Here is a 16,436-nt window from a genome sequence, read left to right as displayed (position 1 = left end):
TCGTCGAGCAAGAATGAAATCTTGCCCTTTACTGGTTGGCACGTCCTTCTACTCTTGGCTGGCACTAAGGTCCAGATTCTTCTCCCACAGATTTCGCAGAATAGCTGTCACGCCTTCGTCCTCGTCTCCACCGACGAGACTTGATCCGCTGAGCCCCTGAGTTCCGGACCCCTCGTGCAGGGCACGGCTGCTCTGGTGGTCATCGACATCAGCCTCGAAGCTGGATCCAGCACCGTTTGTCCGAATCGACTGTGCGCGCGGCGTCGTTGGTCTCCTGCCAGTAGCGGCCGCGCTGCTCTCGTTGAGACTTGAGTTGCGAGTGTGTTGGCCGGACACAATACCACTGCGCATCGAAGCCGCCTTGCCATCGACACTGGCGGTGCCATTGCGCGGTATACGCCGGTTCTTGTTGAGGCGATTGACCTGCGCCAGGCGATCTAGCGAACGAACCACAGGGTTCTGGAACCTGCGGACACTCAGATACTCCATCCCTGTTCGCTCCAGCTGCTTTGTTACTCGTGGATCGCGGCTGGTGCCGCCATCATAGCCTGCCCCTCCTATTCCCACGAGCGGGCTTGCCCCAACTGCCCCAACACCTCCCCCAACTGCTTGCCCTGGTTCGATCACAGAGCTTGCGCGCTGCAGGTTAAGCTTCTGTTGAGTTCGCGACTTTTCCGCTGGCGGAGCGAACCGTCTACCTGACCGCGGGGCAAGCGCCGTGCCGTCCTCGTCTTCTGATAACGTGGGGTCGCGCTGTGATGGTGGTCCGGAGCTTGAAGACTGCGGTCGTCGCTGAATGTTGTCGTCTGACCTTCGGCTGCTGGGTCGAGTCGGGAGTTGGTAAAAAGATCCTTCGCGAGCTGGGCCGGAACTGCCTGCGCCAACAAATCTCGAGATGAGCTCATCGCCGGAGCTTGTTCCCGGCAGGGTGCTGATGTTGTGCGAGTCAGCAAGCGTAGAAACGCGGCTGATGGAGTCTGGAGACTGGGATTGGCCTCGTCGCGAGACAGAAACGTTGTCTGCGGTCATCTTGGGTGGCGCGCCGTGTGACGGGGTGCGCTGAAGTAATCTCGATGTAAGATATTCCTTGTGCTGAACGGTCTCGCGATCAGGGGTTGACGCAGCAGGGGGAGATGATTGTACGGTGGGAGTTTCTGTTCTTGAGTTGTTGGCGCTGCTGTCGTCTGGTTTGGCCGAGGACTGGGCGCTGGCCAACGACCCTCTCCTCGATAGGTATGGCGAGGCGGACGTACTGGCATCAACCCATTCGTCGTCTTGACCGTCGTTGCCCAAGTCAAAGTGAACTTGCGACTTTTGCGATTTGACCTTGTTCACGGCGGGGTTCGAGTTCGTACGCTTTAGTTTGTCAGAGGACTTTGACCTTTTGTTCACTTCGCCGTGGGACTTGTTACGCCGGAGACTCGTGGAGGAAGTGTTCTTGCTCAGGTTAGTTGATGAGCTATCGCGGGACAATTTTGCGTCAGATTGCGCACGTCGATGGCCGGCTATAGAACTTGGTTTTCGTTCGGGCGAGGGAGATGCTATGCGTCGATGGTTCGATTTAGAAGCTGTTGAGCCATGGTGTTTGTGCAGTGCTTTGGAGGAAGGGACGCGTGCATGCAAGCGACCGGCGCCAACGACGTGCTTCTGAGGCTTCGGTCGGTGCGGATGATGATGTTCCCTCACGGCGTGGTCGCTGTTTGTCGAATCGCTCTCCTGATGATGAAGGGCAGGGCGTTTTGATTGGCTGACTGCCGAGGATTCGTCGCCATCTCTGTCTCGAACCATGATTGCTTATTTGCCCCTTGAATACGTATATAACAGTTGGGGTGTTGGTATGGTAGCAAGGCTTGTTCTGATGCGCTGCCGCTGCCGCTGCGTGGGCGTCCGGAGAAGCGATAGATACGTTGGTGGCTGCCGACCTGTTTCAATTGTCCAATGCCTGCAAATGCGCTACAGAGCGCCGGACACCGCGAGACAGCCAGGACGCTGCCAATTGGGCGGCAGGACTGAGGCTGGCTATGATGTGTTTTTCTCTGTCGTAAGGCAGTTAAAAGAGGTAGCAGGGGGATGGAAGAGATCGGGATTGGGATTATATAACGATAAAGTAGCTAAGTAGTTTGCGAAAAGACGAATGGAGGGAATGTCGAGCTTGTCAAGGTACCCGAGAGGAATACGCACCGCACTGGCGCCGCAACCGGGACTCCCAAAGCTCCAGTGCCAGTGCCTGGATTACAGCGTTGTGCCAACACACCCGCTAAATTGCGCCTGGACCGATCCGACTTCAACCGCCTCCATACCCCTGTATTCCAGATTCCTAAAATCCACAGGCGCTTCTGGGGGCAGCCGAAACAGGCATGCTGTGATTGGCCTGCACCTCCAGAATTATGTCGCGCTTCAGCCAAGGATTCTGCATTATCTTCACGTGATCTCTGGATAAGCTTGTTACCATCCATTACTGCACCCTCGGGGCTGCATCCGCCACAGGTTCGTTACATAGAGCGCTACCACCTCGACTGCACCCATACCTCTACAAACATACTCTGCAGGAACCCCCCAGAAATCCCTTGAATTTCTTTTCTTTGCATCTTGGTTTCTTTAATACTAGCAGCCTGGGACCATATCTATTTTCACGACAGCCGCCAAGATGTCTAGTCAAATTGCGACTCTGGAGGAAGATCGCAAACAGTATCAAGAGCAGGTACGTGCCATCACGCCCTCATTGACAAGACCAACAGCTGCTAACTTGATTGCGCCAGCTCGACGTTGTTTATGCCGGCCTCAAAGATGACCCCGATAATGCTGAACTTAAAAACCTTCAGGCGGAGTTGAATGACATGATTTCCCTCCTAGACGAGTCTCTTGCTGAGCTGCAGCCGAAGCAGGCACCCAAGCCCGCACCTCAGAAAGCCGCCAGCCCGCCGCCTCCCGAGAAGTGGTCCAAGGAGAACCACCCTGCCTTCAAGAAGGTCGCTCCCGCCCCCGAAGAGAAGGACGATGCTGCGCCCGTTTCATACCAGGTGAATGACACCGTCATGGCCAAATGGGTTTCGGGTGACAGAGGGTTCTATCCTGCGCGCATCACCTCCATCACCGGCTCGTCAACTGCGCCCATCTACATTGTCAAGTTCAAAAGCTACGATAATACCGACACGCTGCGGGCTAAAGACATCCGTCCCATGTCCACTAAGCGCAAGGCTGACGGAACACCAGCGTCCGGACTAAGCACTGCACAGCAACCCGCACAACCCACACCGCCGAGGCACACCGGGCCATCAAATGGGGTCGTCACATCTGCTGCTGCCAGCCTGTACCCAGAGCAGCAAGCCAAGCTTGATGCGGAGAAGAATGCTGATGGAGCTCCAAAGCCCCCCAAGGCCAAGAAGATCAAGGCCACCAAAGAACTGGAGAAGGGCAAGAGCAAGTGGCAGGAGTTCAACTCCAAGTCAAAGTTCGGAAAGACTCAAAAGAAAGACAGCATGTTCCGCACGCCCGACGGTGTCCACGGTCGAGGTATGTGAATTATCCCCCACTCATGGCTTACACTCCTACTCACAAAGCTACAGTTGGCTTCACGGGCTCTGGCCAAGCCATGCGCAAAGATCCCACCCGAAGCCGACACGTATATCAGCAAAACGAGGAACTTGACTAAACATCGCTTTAGGTTTCGCATGGGAAGTGTTATTATCAAAAGTGGATGCGAGGCTTTGGTGGCGTTTATGGGTGGTTAGGCAGTCTCGTTTCTTCCATGGTAATGTGTCTTGTTTTCGCTTTACATAGGCTAACAGTTTGTACACGAGATTATCCCTCCAGATGCGAATGGGGCTGATCCGTTATTTGGATGTCAATGGCGCAGAGGGACTGTTAATACAAATACATGAGATGCCCTCAATCCCCCAGTTTTAAGATCATGTTGACTAAACGTTCGCTTACACAGGGTATCCTACACTCATCACACTGGCATCTAAGCCCGTGCGTCTCCAGGCCTGCGGCAATGAGTAGGCAAATCAATGTGAGCGTAGGTCAATCTTTGGGGCAATGTCCTTCGCAATCTTGAGGAAGATCTCCGCCCTCTCGCTTGTTGGCTCAGACACTACAGTGGGTTTTCCTAAATCTGCGTCGTCGCCAATAGCTGGGTGCAATGGGATGTCGCCCAAAAAGTTGATTTTATGGTCTTGACACAGGCGTTCGACTCTGTCATTGGATCCAAAGACATGTGTTTCTCCCTGACAGTGTGGACACTTAAACAGTGACATGTTTTGGATCAAACCCAAGATGTTCGTGTTGACTTTGTTGAACATGTTGACGCCCTTTACGGCATCCTTGACGGCCAGCGTATGAGGTGTAGTAACAATGATGGACCCTGACGTCATTTAAGAGGTGTCAGCAGTCAAACTTTAGATTGGATGCAAGCCCGAAAAGGCACCCAAAAGTACGGACATACCGTCAAGAATGATTTGTTGCGTGATAGTCAGTTGTGTATCACCCGTGCCAGGAGGTAGGTCCAGAACCAGGATGTCTAGGTTACCCCAGTCAACTTCGTGAAGCAGTTGTTGGATGGCTTTCATGACCATAGGACCCCGCCACACCACCGCGTCGTCCTCTGGAACAAGATAGCCCATGGACATGGTCTTGACACCATAGTTTGTCATTGGCACCAACTGGTTGTCTGAGCCAAATGTCAATATGAGTTCCCGCTCGGAGAACTATGTAGCAAGCTCTTACTTTGAGATAGCCTAGGCTCTCCAGACAGATTGAAAAGAGTCGGGATCGAAGGGCCAAAAATGTCCGTATCAAGAATACCTGCACGGTAGCCTAGACGGGCAAAGGCCAACGATAGATTGGCTGGGAAAAGAAAATGAAAATCAATAAACTAGTCTTATAATTCGGATAGTGTTTCCTTATTTACCTGCAACTGTACTTTTGCCAACGCCACCCTTGGCGGATGAGACGGCAATGACCTTTTCTACACCGCGGATTTTACGGCGCTCAGGTCTTCTGGGCCAGTGTGGCGGAGTGCCAGATTTCGGAAGGCCCTTGATTCTTATGTCAGTGACATCTTGCGGTTGAGGAAGAAGAGGTGCTGTACCAGGGGATTCTCATGGCCGAGAGCTCTTAGGGTGGATTGGAATGGGCGAAACAACGTCGGTCTCATCTTAGCGGTTTTGAAAACAGATGGTAGGTCATCGATATCTAAAATTACAGCAAAGCGAAGGACACAGTGATGTCTCCTGTGCCTTGTAGCAGAGGTGAAGGAAGATTAAGGGTGCAATTGATTGGTCGCTCCCAGAACCAGTTCCTAGTCGGAATTTCTTCGGGGATAGCGAGAAAAGTTATCAAAATTCCGTCAAAAAACGTACAGGATGGCGAATAGACAATAACACTCCAAGGAAGAAACTTAGCAAAACTGTACTCCCATCATATATGCCAAAGACGTGAGTGCACATTGCAATGCTGAAAATGCTAAGGCTCGTCCTTGGTGCTTCGTCGAGACCACGTGACTTAGCGGTCAACTGCTCCACAATTTCCGTCAAGCTGAGCTTTTATGGTTAGATACGTACCCTCTCACCGCGCGCCTCAAGTTCGCGATGAGATGAATGAACCGTGTACCGCGCTGAGCCTGCTCTCAGTAGAATAGTGACCCACAAAGCAACTGCCTCCTCATGTGAAGCATGGAATCTCACAGAAGCAGATAAAACACTTTTTTTACATCAAGAAAGAATCGACAACACTTGAAGCCCTGATACCCTTTCCTTGTTCTCTGTTGTTTCTCTTAGCAGGGCTACCCGTTCTGGTCTCACTCTCAGTCTCGCCGACTCTGCGCCCCTCCCATATCCCGAGTTTTCGGGGCCGAGTGACGGCGCAACTAGCACTCTATATACCCGGAACACGAGTTCCAACAGCCTACACAAGAAGATACCATGACTACCGCGTCATTGTTCGACATGGCCCAGGGTCGTCGCGACCTGGCCTCGCTGCCGACAGACTGGCAAAACAATATCAGAGAAGCTGTAAGTCCTCAACGTCCGCCGTCCGCATCCTCATACTGAAATGAGACGCAGTGGGAGGTAGTCGACCAACAAGGCCTCGGTTCACTTAACGCGCGTGAATGGCCTTTTGCCCTTCGCGCCATCGGCTTCGACCTGCCGCGGACAGAAACTTACGCCCTACTGGTCGCCCACGGCGTCCCTCCCCACGACCACGACCCGGCGAGGGGCCCCTGTAGTCCATCACGCCTGCGCATGCCGCAGGAGCACTTTTCCGCCATCGCCGCGTGGCTGCTCATGCGCCGTGACCCGCAAGAAGAAGCCGAGGACGCGTGGAAGATGTTCGACCCGCGCGGAACGGGGCGGATCACTCTCGAGTCATTGCGCGCCGTCTGCTCCGAGGTCAACAGCACACTCAGTGAGGCAGACATGCGCCGCATGATCGACATGGCCGACATCTCTGGCAAGGGGTGGGTTAGCAAGGAAGAGTTCATAGAGGTTGCCAAGGGTGGCTTCAGTCGAGGTTGAGTTATATAGGTGGCAGCGAGCAGATGGTGATATTGGGTTAGTGGAGGGATAGGTTATTTTTGTGTATTCTCGTTTGGTTTGGAGAGTGGCTCAGAGTATATTTCCCCTCACAGGAGTCTGTTTTCTTATCCAAAGGTTTGGATTTAGCAACTACATCGGATCAACATAGCGAGGATGCTCTCTCATTCATTCATCCCGGGCAGTAAACCGAGCCATTATCGTACTATTATTAAACGGTGACTCCAGGGGATTTGCGCAACGGCAAACCAGCCTTTTCATAGGCCATGTCAATCATCTTCATCTGCGCGATACTGTCCTCTCCATCAACCCACGCATTGGTCGCCCGTCCTTTGACGCGGTTGACGAACTGCTCCAGCTGGTGCCGGTACGTGAGCCAGTAATCCTCACCCACGCCCTCCATACCAGCTTCACGGAAAGTATACGCCTTCTTCGACTCCCTCTCCGTCCACTTCTTCACTACCGCGCCCGTAGTCTTATTTTTGATGACATACTCATCCACCACGTCAATACGATGCCAGAAACCACCAATCATGAAGTTCACAACGTCGATTTTCCTCCTCCGCGTTTTCTCGTGTTCAGCGGGTAATTTCGCGTCCTCAACAACCGTCTCCTTGTGCGTAACTCTCAGTTTGGGCGATTCTATCTCAAGTAACCCAGCTCTCAGAGTCCCCTCCGCCTCCGCCGTTCCACCGTTCTTCATCCGCCAGGTGATCTTCCAGTCGTACTCGGAATTCTCCTCAGGCGCAGGCATCGTCTTGAACTTTGCGTCGAGGCACTCTTCCGGTTCGCACTGGAAGGTCTGCCTGATGGCGCTGACACAATATGTGCCCAGGTCCATGAATGCGCCGCCAGCAAGGCCGTACTGGAACCGAATATCGTCATCACTAGCCACAAACCAGGGAATGTGCGCACTTGCGCGGACATGCTCGACGTTCGGCGCGTCGACCAGCGTCAAGTAGCACTGCCAACTAGGTTGGAACCGATAATGGAATGCCTCTAGCAGCACCGGCGCCGTGGGGCCTTTGAGCAATGGCAGTCGAAATAGCGCCTCAGCCTCGCTTGCGTTAGCGACCGACGGCTTCTCCAGCAGGACGTGCTTCCCTGCCTCGAGCGCCTTAACGGCCCACTCGTAGTGCAGGCCATTGGGCAGGGGAATATAGACGCAGTCAATGGAAGGGTCATCAATGATCGCCTGATAGTCGGGTAGGACATCAGGAATGCCGTGTTTGGCGGCAAAGGTGGCAGCCCTCTTCTGGTCCCGCGCCGCGACAGCCTGGATCACGACCTCGGGGTGGGATTTGGCGGGTATAATGATGGCCAAAGGACTATGCTTGGTTTAGCGCGCCTTCTGCGGACTCCCCGCCCTCGCAGCAATTGGGTGGTCCGACTTACGCAATATTGGCGGCGCCGAGAATGCCGAAGCGGAGAGCTCCATCTTGCTGGGGCGCGATGGGTGGGTTAAACGCGAAGTAGTTGCGGCGGAGAAGACCCCAGACTGAAGCCATCTTGATGGGACTGTTTGCTGGGAGAGACGCAGTGCTGAGACGTTTGCTATGAGATAAACGTTGATGAAGAATTGTAATTGAGTCCTGGATGAGAGGAGTTGATATTTTATCTAGGTATGGACCTCGGATGACGTTGAAACCCTGGACGGACAGGTCGGGGTTATCGGGACAGCCGGAGACTCAATATTCCAGGTAGGGGAGCTATATTCACATAAAACTCAAAGCTGTCTTTGAGCAGATTAATTGTCCACGATAATATACCTATGAGTATGGTTTTCAGTTAGCCAAGCTCTCAGAAAATGAAATATTGCGAGCTGTCAAGGAAGGGAGAGACACTAAGTCGCAAGCGTAAATTACACCCACGTGGCGCATCTTCGGCACATGGCGGCACACGGCGGCGGCACACGAAATGTAAGTTTTTTTTTTTTGCTCTTTTACTTCAATTCAAAGCTACGTAGGTAGGCGTCTTTTGACAGCTATTTCCCCACGCAACAGATCCTGCGACCCGTCATTCCGGTCCAGTATCTGCAGAGGTATCACCCATTATCATCCCTTACAAAACGTTCTCGGCCTTGAAGTCAATCAAAGCCTGCTTGACACGGTCCTTCATAACCTTCTCACCCTCGCGAACCCAGACTCTGGGGTCGTACTTCTTCTTGTTGGGCTTGTCTGCGCCCTCGGGGTTACCGACCTGAGTCCTATAGAAGGGTTAGACATTGCGTGCGGATTGTGTCGCAGAGAGAACGTACTTCAGGTAGTCAATGTTCTTGGTGACGTAGTCACGGACACCGGACAGGTAAGCCCACTGGAGGTCAGTGTCGATGTTGACCTTGACGACACCGAAGGAGATAGCCTTCTGGAACTCCTCGACGGAAGAGCCAGAGCCGCCGTGGAAGACGAAGAAAACGGGCTTGTCGTCACCGTTTCCAAGCTTCTGGGCGACGTACTCCTGGTGCTTACCGAGCAGCTCAGGGTGGAGCTTGACGTTGCTGTGAGGGTGTCAGAATTGAACTAATTCCAGTAATGGATACTGTAAATACATACCCAGGCTTGTAGACACCGTGGACGTTGCCGAAACCAGCAGCAATGCTGAAGTAGGGGCTGATGGGAGAGAGGGTCTTGTAGATCTCGTAGATATCCTCAGGCTGAGTGTACAGAGAGTTGTTGTCTATGATCATCAGAAACCGGACTTTCTAGTGGGAACTGGATCGCTCGTGACTTACCGACATCCTCGTTGTTGACACCGTCCTCCTCACCACCAGTGACTAAAGGTTACGTCAGCTACCGAACCGACAGCAAATTTCAAAGGCATTGCTTACTTCCGATCTCCATCTCGAGCCAAAGCTTCATGGGGGCGGAGCGCTTGAGGTACTCAGCGGTAGTCTTGATGTTGTAGGCGACCTCCTCTGTTGGATGTCAGCTTGTGTTCACAATTGTTTTACAGCTTTGAGAGGTACGGACCCTCGGAAAGGTCAATCATGTGGGAGGAGAAGAGAGGAGTGCCAGAGCGCTTGAACTCCTCCTCATCGGCGGCGATCATGCCATCGAGCCAAGGCAGGAGCTTCTTGCTGTGGGACGGGTCAACTTCAGTATGAGCAACGCACAAGCTGGGAGCGGAGCAAACTCACGCGCAGTGGTCGGAGTGGAGGACGACGGGAACTCCGTAAATGGGAGCAATGGAGCGGATGTAGTGAGCGGCGGCGACGGAGCCGGCGACGGAAGCCTCCTGCTTCTCAGCGGAGTTGGGGATGGCCTTGCCGGCGAAGAAGGCAGCACCGCCCTGGGAGCTAAGAAAATGTCAGAAACAGTTTGGGCGAAGTCGAGAAGTCGAGTGCAAACGTACGTCTGGAGGACGATGGGAGACTTGGCCTCACGGGCAGCCTCGAGGGCAGCAATGGCGGTGGAGGAGGAGGTCTAGAAAGCGGGGGTCATTGTTAGCCGATTATCACCAACGCCTCTCTTTCGTTTCCGCGTCGTCTTTTCTCGCGGACATCTGAGCAAAAGCGCTGGGCGGGGATGAACATACGACGTTGCAGGCGGGAATGGCGAAGCCCTTCTCCTTGGCGTAGGAGAACAGCTTCAGGACGTCATCGCCGTAGATGACTCCAGGCTTCAGGTTAAGCTCTTGCAGCAGACCCATGATGAATGAAGGGGGGTATCTGATTTTCGTAAAGAAAGGGTAATGTCTGTTGCGCTGTACAGATGCTCGAGAACAAGGACGTTCGACAGAGCAAAAAAAAGGTTGCGAGGTAAGGAATTGGAGGAGGAAAGATTCAGGAAGAAAGTTTAGAATCAGGTGGACGTGGACGAGTTAACTATGTTTGGCTACTCACACACAGACACACACACACAAGCGGGATTTTACTCGGGCTGAGAGCAGCCAGACCCGGTCCATCGCTCCAGTTACCAGTCTTTTTTTGGCTGGGTCGCGGTTGCATAAAGGTGAGGTGCTGGACCCGGAGGTACATGAGGAGCTCCTCCTTCTCAGGTCACTTCCGGCACTGATATGATACATTGATATTGCGTAAGTGCATGTACCTTTTGGAGGGGCAGCATTTTCTACTACGTAGGAGAAAGTAAACAATCCGGACATTCACCTCAGAGATACACAAGGCTCAAACATCAATTGAACAAAAGCAAAAAAGCGCCTACAGACTCGAAGACAGCCCGTCAGTTTGGCATTGTGATATTTGCGCTACCGGAAAGACGGTCGCTGTAAACAATGGGAGACAGTCTTTCCACCTGTCTCAACCAGCACGACTTGTTGAGGGGGGAAGCAAAGAAAAAGATACATGACTCTAAGTCGCTCCTCTTCCAGTGGCTAATTCACCGAATCACAGAGCCCCTCTTACCACGTCAAACGCGAATAACCCCTCCCCCCACTCGCCATCCAATTGACGTCAAAAAAATGCTGGTGCACCACTTATTGCAGGGATCCAATCACTCACTGCCCTGTGCTTCTTCCAGGTTGAGCGAAAAGAGGGGCACTGGATGGCGGGGCCCAGCCCAGCTGCCTTGCTAGCAAGTGCTTTGGTCTGTGCTTTTTGCTATTGATGGCACCGAGACCGCACCTGCTGACTGCTACTGATTGAAGTATGGGCATTTTCAACTTTTTCCCTCGCCAGACATTTCGGCCTTATTTCTGCTTGTTGAGATATTTATTGTCCAGCCCTGACTCAATGTCCACAAGCGGATATGAATGCTACAAGGGTTCTTCTCACCGAGATTTCGGTATACCCCTTATTAGGAGGGTAAAAAAAAAAGGGAAATAACAAAACAAAATAAAAACCAAAAGTGCTTAAATATATCCCATACCCCTCCAGGGATGGATACATCGTGAACATCGGAACCAACGCCGCAACAACAAATCTCCGTTGCATCGTTGGACCACCCCCCCATCCCGGCCCCAAATGCACCGTCGGATCTCTCCTCGTCAATTCCCTTACCTCATGCAGCCAGGCCCCGGAAAAGCTAGACCAATCGCACCGCTCCATGACGATACCATCCCCGGCCATGAACTCATCCTTCCCATCCGTAGCCTTTTCCACCCCAGCCTGAACGCCTTATCCATTGCCGAAGGCCGGGAAGATGCGGGATTGTCATCACCCTCAACCCCCTTTGCCCGCAGAAAACCGAAGCACCGGCGACCGCAACGGGCAGCTCGCCGCCTTCTCTTCCTCGGTCAAACCTTTTGCATCCCGTGATGCCTTCCTTTATTGCCGGAGAAATTCTACGTCTCTCGGCTCATCTCGTGTTCTCTGATATCGTGGCCTCCACTTCCAAGAGTTTTGACTGTCCACCTGCCCGGCTCTAGCTCGAACTTCATCTCGGTCCCAAACCACGAGCCTGCATATGCCATGTCATGCTTCACGGCATCTCGATAACACTCCAGCCAATGGCGTGGTCTTTTGGGAGATTCTTCATCTCCATCACTCAGTCGTGCTACTGTTTCGATTACTACCACTTCTTCCTGCCCATCGTGGCTGAGCCGGCCCAGACTGACAAACCGTCCGTCAGTCCTAGCAAGCGGTACCATGTCGTCGTAAACAACGCCGTCGCGCCAGGGGTATGTATCCGTACATCTTCGTCGTCCACACTATATACCGTCGCTTCTCCCCATACGTCTTCACCCGAGTCCCGTCCCCCGCCATGCCACCGCCCCTCAGTCTAGGTCCAGGTCCTCTAGCGCTTCTGCGACAAAGGACATATCCCCGTCCCGTCCCGAAGGCGACTGCCCCTCCATGTGCGCTCCACCATCGTCCCCAGCTTCGCTTCTGCTACCCTCGCTCTCTGTTTCCGGCGGCGTCTCCAGTCCCGTAATGCCCCGGGCCCCCAGATTCCGCTTCAGCATGCACATCTCCACCGTGATGCCGGGACCGAACGCGCACCCCACCACGTAATCACGCGCCCGGCCGTCTGGGGCAATGGCATCCATATCTTTGGACCTCAGCCGGTCCATGACGCTGAATATTGTTGCCGAACTCGAGTTTCCGTGGTTTATGTATCTGTCGTAGCTCGCCCGCATATGGTACGGTGTGATGCCCATACATCTCTCGGCCTCTGATAGAATGGTGGCACCTCCGGGATGCATTGCCCAGTCGAAATCATCTGCTTTCTCGTAAGATGGCCCCAGGAGAGGGACCGAGGCAAGAAGCTCTGCGAAAGTCGAGGGCACCGAAGCCGAGGCGAATTTCGGGACTCGTGGTGAGAGAACCACCTTCCAACCTGGTTTGCTTGTATTAGCCTTACATCCGTGGGTCAAAGGATTAGAGTCCTACTCACCAACAGGATCGACGTCGAAGCCTAGATCATCTTCAGTATCCGGAATGACCTTGTGTTCCCAGCCTAGCAAGGAGTATACAGATTGCGTCGGCTCTCCGATACCGTTGCTTAGCACCACCGCGCTGGCGCAATCCGAGAAGAGCGCCACACCTATCCTCGTATCCTGAGTCTTGTCGATGCTGTCAAGTTCACTGCGCACCAAGGTCGTGCTAACCTCTAGCGCAATGCAGAGTATCCTGGCAGGCTTCCCTCGAGCCTTGTGGCCTAGAGCCAGGTTTGCCGCTGTTCTGAGGGTCGCCAGGCCTCCGCTACAGCCAACACCATGCAGGAGAACCTTTTCGACCTGGTGTGTTATTCCTAGATCTCTAACAACGTAATGGTCGAAACCCGGGTTGGCGCTGTCGGTGCAGGTCGTCGACACGACGTGGGTGATTTCGCTAAGGTCTATGCGAGCCTCTTGGATAGCTTTTTGAGACGCCCTGACGGCAAGCGGAACGCCATCGCTCATGAAGACCTTATGAAGGTCTGCTATAGATGGTGGCTCTTTCTGGTTCACGATAGGGTGTTCTGGAGTGCCAATTGACGAGCGTTGCTCGATGCCGGTGAATCGGTTAATAGACAGGACCTTCTTCATACTGCGACAGTTGTTGTTAGAATCCCGAGTGCCAATACGCCAGAAGGTTGCGATACTTACGCAGGAGATTCGGGATAATACTTCTCACTGAGGTAATCAATCGAGCTGGGCGCCAAAGAATGAGGCGGGTACTCAGTGCCAACTCCAATGATGTCGAGACCAAGGTCCCCGAAGCTGTTGGGAGCTGCCATTGTAGATCGCAAAGTGCGGGGGAGGGGTAGCTCCTAATTTGATCGCGTGGCTACTGGATGGGCTTCTATCAGAAGAGAAGATTGGGTCAACGACAAGATGACGAAGAGTTGAAGCTCAAATATGCGAGGAGGGAGCTCTAAGAAAGCTAGAGTAATGAGGCGAAGTCGGTCGCAGTGGACAATGGCTAAGCAGGGAGGGTGCTAGGTGGCATGAAGTGATGATATCACTACGACGATGCTACACAGATTAACCGAGCAGGGCAGCACAACAGGCGCTCAACGGTTTTTGGTGCGTGCTAATACCAGGGAGAATATGGAGAGAGAGAGAGAGAGAGATAGAGGGAAACTCGCAAGTGGTCACAACTCGGGTAAGTCTTGCGCACCAATGAAGTGAGTAAGAGGCGAAAAAGTCGGTCAATCGAAGTCAGGACAAGAGAGAGAGACAGGCAACGCTCATGCACAGAAGAAACATAATGGTGACGGCGCGTAAAACATGGGTGGGTGGGTGTGGGATAGGATAGGAGATATGTACTCCATGGACACAAGCGGCATCGGTTGCCTTCTGGTGACCATTTGCCCCCTCTCAACAAAATACGCGCCGGGGAGACGGGCTAGGAGGTAACCACGGCCAAGAGGACAGCTCACGGAGGAACATGACCATTTCAAAGTGGAAAGAAGGAGGTGTCTTGTTCGTCAGGGGGTTTAGAACCATGCTCATTGCGCGTTTCCTCGTGGCGGGCTAACCAAACAAGAGGCGAATAATGGCACCCCAAAAAAAGAGAGAGAGACGGAGGTTGTGTTGCACCGGTTTGATTTGCAGGGTTCCCCCGCCGATGACTGATGTACCACATAATGCTTTCCTCGACTCAGGGCTGTCTGCCTCATCCCTGGGATTGAGTTGCGGTCTGCACCAGCGCGGGTTGGCCATGCCGTGCCATGGGGGGTTTTCGAATATGTGGCTCTGTCACTGAACAGTGATGGTGCAAAAGGTGACCCTGAGCTGAAACATGCCTGAATCTAAACTTCGGAGCCGGCTTTCATGAGTGGAGACGCCCTCTTTAATCCAGCTGTCAGAGGAACATGGCCTGGAAGCCCTCTGTCGCGCTGTCAAGCTGTGTATACCTAGTACACTAGTGTAGATTCGACCCCTGCTTGATAGCTTGCCACCTTGCCCAGAAGCTCTGAGCTTTTTTTGTTTTAATTCTTACGCGTTTTAATTCTTACGCGAGCTGTAGGTTATGAAAATTACATGCAGGCTTTCAAAGTCTGGAACTGAAGCTGGGGGAGTGGATCTCCAGCTATTATTTTCTTCATATGTAAGAAAATAACCAGGTAATTGTTCGTAGTTCTCAAGCTACCTTTCGTCCAATATGAGACTGTAGAAACAACAGCTAATCGTCTGATGCATTTCCCCATCCGAACTCACTTTTTGTTACAACTGACACATTTCTTGCCGTCGTTTTTCTTCTTTTTATCTTCTTTTCCCCCCCTCTTGTTTCCACGCTGCGAGCTTCCACAAGAACGACCACGGCCCGCGATGGCAGGCTAAGTCTGACGCTAAGATCTACAATCCCAGGAAAAGGTGGTCTATCAAAAGGCTCTTTGTGGACATTTCGCGTCATAACTGATGGATTTGGCTCCAGCCCCTCCTAAGCTTGCTTGCCCGTTGTGGCAGGTGGCTGGCCACTGAGTGGAAGCTCCCTTGCATTAAAACTCACTGACGAGAATTCGACGTAACTACTTCCGCTTTGACACGATGAAGAGTATCCCTTTATTGTTTTCCCTTCCTTTTTCTCTCTTTAAACTTGGAACGAAAAAATCAGGAAGTAACTTACATTATAATTAACGGTCATGTACGCGTAATGTACTCCCAGGACCCCAGTCATTTCATGCCTATTGGCCAGTTGGGTGTTCCGCATTCAAGCTTACTTACCAGGTACCAGCAAGGCACTGGGAAAACAATGTGGCCCTTTCGCATGCTAAACAGCTGTACGTTGCCCCTGGCTGATATCGAGATCTACAAGTGAGAACGAGTACAAATATACTATACTTAATTATATAATATATAATAACTAGGATTATAATATATTTATTATAAATGGCTTAGATATTCCCGGAGCTACCGCCGGCGACACCCATTGGCATTTGGACCGCCTGTAACGAATACGAATCAGCCACTTGTTGATCCGATAGACTTTAGAGGCAACTCTCCGCTCGGGCAATTGATTACTCCATCGAATCTCCAAGTCTCGCCGCCCGCCGCCGGCCATCTGCAACATTTCCAGAAATTCTTAGCTGCTTTCTCCGGAGTGGGCTCCGCCACGCCGACTGAATACTTTCTTCGCAACCACCACCAACACGCCGCAGAAAAAACGGGCCAAGAGTTTGCCCGTCATGCAGCTCTCCAACCTCCCGTTCGTGCTCCATGTTATTATAGAGACGGCTGCCGCTGCTTCTTTCATCTTCAAACCAGCCAGCCAGTTACCCAATCCTTCTGTCGCCGCTCGGCTGGTGTTGGAATCCTTTGGGGGTTTGCTCCTGACCACAAACCTAATATGCCTGATCTTCGTGTCACGTCCCGAGTTTGACGGCACCAGCAGGCTAGTGGCCATTTCTTTGGCATTCTGGCACGTCTGGCCGTGTCGTCGCGCCTATGTAAGATTGACGAATCCTGCGGTGGATGGGAAGACTAGCGACCAGGCCAAGACTCTGGGCGGCCCGGCAGCGCATCTTGCGGTGCATTTTGCGCTGTTCTCGCTGTTTGTCGGTGCTGCGTTCTTTGGATAGA

General features: G+C 52.8%; 7 protein-coding genes across 7 annotated transcripts; 3 read left to right on the top strand and 4 right to left on the bottom strand.

The window, feature by feature from the left end:
* Nucleotides 1-48: 48 nt before the first annotated feature.
* Nucleotides 49-1,788, bottom strand: CTRU02_210962 (uncharacterized protein; the record flags this gene model as incomplete). The annotated part of the gene is made up of 1 exon (XM_036721799.1): nucleotides 49-1,788. The coding sequence occupies one exon, from the start codon at nucleotides 1,786-1,788 to the stop codon at nucleotides 49-51; it is 1,740 nt and encodes a 579-aa protein (XP_036586171.1).
* An 859-nt stretch (nucleotides 1,789-2,647) lies between these two features.
* Nucleotides 2,648-3,652, top strand: CTRU02_210961 (Splicing factor spf30; the record flags this gene model as incomplete). The annotated part of the gene is made up of 3 exons (XM_036721800.1): nucleotides 2,648-2,701; nucleotides 2,760-3,513; nucleotides 3,567-3,652. The coding sequence occupies 3 exons, from the start codon at nucleotides 2,648-2,650 to the stop codon at nucleotides 3,650-3,652; spliced, it is 894 nt and encodes a 297-aa protein (XP_036586172.1).
* Nucleotides 3,653-4,007: 355 nt separating this feature from the next.
* On the bottom strand, nucleotides 4,008-5,155 carry CTRU02_210960 (Iron-sulfur protein IND1; the record flags this gene model as incomplete). The annotated part of the gene is made up of 5 exons (XM_070205555.1): nucleotides 4,008-4,366; nucleotides 4,445-4,669; nucleotides 4,726-4,845; nucleotides 4,910-5,036; nucleotides 5,090-5,155. The coding sequence occupies 5 exons, from the start codon at nucleotides 5,153-5,155 to the stop codon at nucleotides 4,008-4,010; spliced, it is 897 nt and encodes a 298-aa protein (XP_070060798.1).
* A 766-nt stretch (nucleotides 5,156-5,921) lies between these two features.
* CTRU02_210959 (cell division control protein 31) lies at nucleotides 5,922-6,515 on the top strand (the record flags this gene model as incomplete). The annotated part of the gene is made up of 2 exons (XM_036721802.1): nucleotides 5,922-6,011; nucleotides 6,063-6,515. The coding sequence occupies 2 exons, from the start codon at nucleotides 5,922-5,924 to the stop codon at nucleotides 6,513-6,515; spliced, it is 543 nt and encodes a 180-aa protein (XP_036586174.1).
* Nucleotides 6,516-6,744: 229 nt separating this feature from the next.
* On the bottom strand, nucleotides 6,745-10,181 carry CTRU02_210958 (fructose-bisphosphate aldolase; the record flags this gene model as incomplete). The annotated part of the gene is made up of 11 exons (XM_070205554.1): nucleotides 6,745-7,861; nucleotides 7,929-8,087; nucleotides 8,599-8,739; nucleotides 8,791-9,030; nucleotides 9,086-9,209; nucleotides 9,265-9,306; nucleotides 9,361-9,447; nucleotides 9,503-9,609; nucleotides 9,670-9,828; nucleotides 9,885-9,955; nucleotides 10,068-10,181. 11 exons carry the CDS (start codon nucleotides 10,179-10,181, stop codon nucleotides 6,745-6,747), a joined length of 2,361 nt encoding a protein of 786 aa, XP_070060797.1.
* A 2,022-nt stretch (nucleotides 10,182-12,203) lies between these two features.
* Nucleotides 12,204-13,648, bottom strand: CTRU02_210957 (chalcone and stilbene synthase domain-containing protein; the record flags this gene model as incomplete). Its single annotated transcript, XM_036721804.1, has 3 exons — nucleotides 12,204-12,766; nucleotides 12,824-13,458; nucleotides 13,518-13,648. 3 exons carry the CDS (start codon nucleotides 13,646-13,648, stop codon nucleotides 12,204-12,206), a joined length of 1,329 nt encoding a protein of 442 aa, XP_036586176.1.
* A 2,394-nt stretch (nucleotides 13,649-16,042) lies between these two features.
* Nucleotides 16,043-16,435, top strand: CTRU02_210956 (uncharacterized protein; the record flags this gene model as incomplete). Its single annotated transcript, XM_036721805.1, has 1 exon — nucleotides 16,043-16,435. One exon carries the CDS (start codon nucleotides 16,043-16,045, stop codon nucleotides 16,433-16,435), a length of 393 nt encoding a protein of 130 aa, XP_036586177.1.
* Nucleotide 16,436: the final 1 nt, after the last annotated feature.

This window comes from Colletotrichum truncatum (assembly GCF_014235925.2).
Source record: "Colletotrichum truncatum strain CMES1059 chromosome Unknown Contig_0007, whole genome shotgun sequence".
NCBI lineage: Eukaryota > Fungi > Ascomycota > Sordariomycetes > Glomerellales > Glomerellaceae > Colletotrichum > Colletotrichum truncatum.
This window is presented reverse-complemented; position numbering and strand designations above follow the sequence as displayed.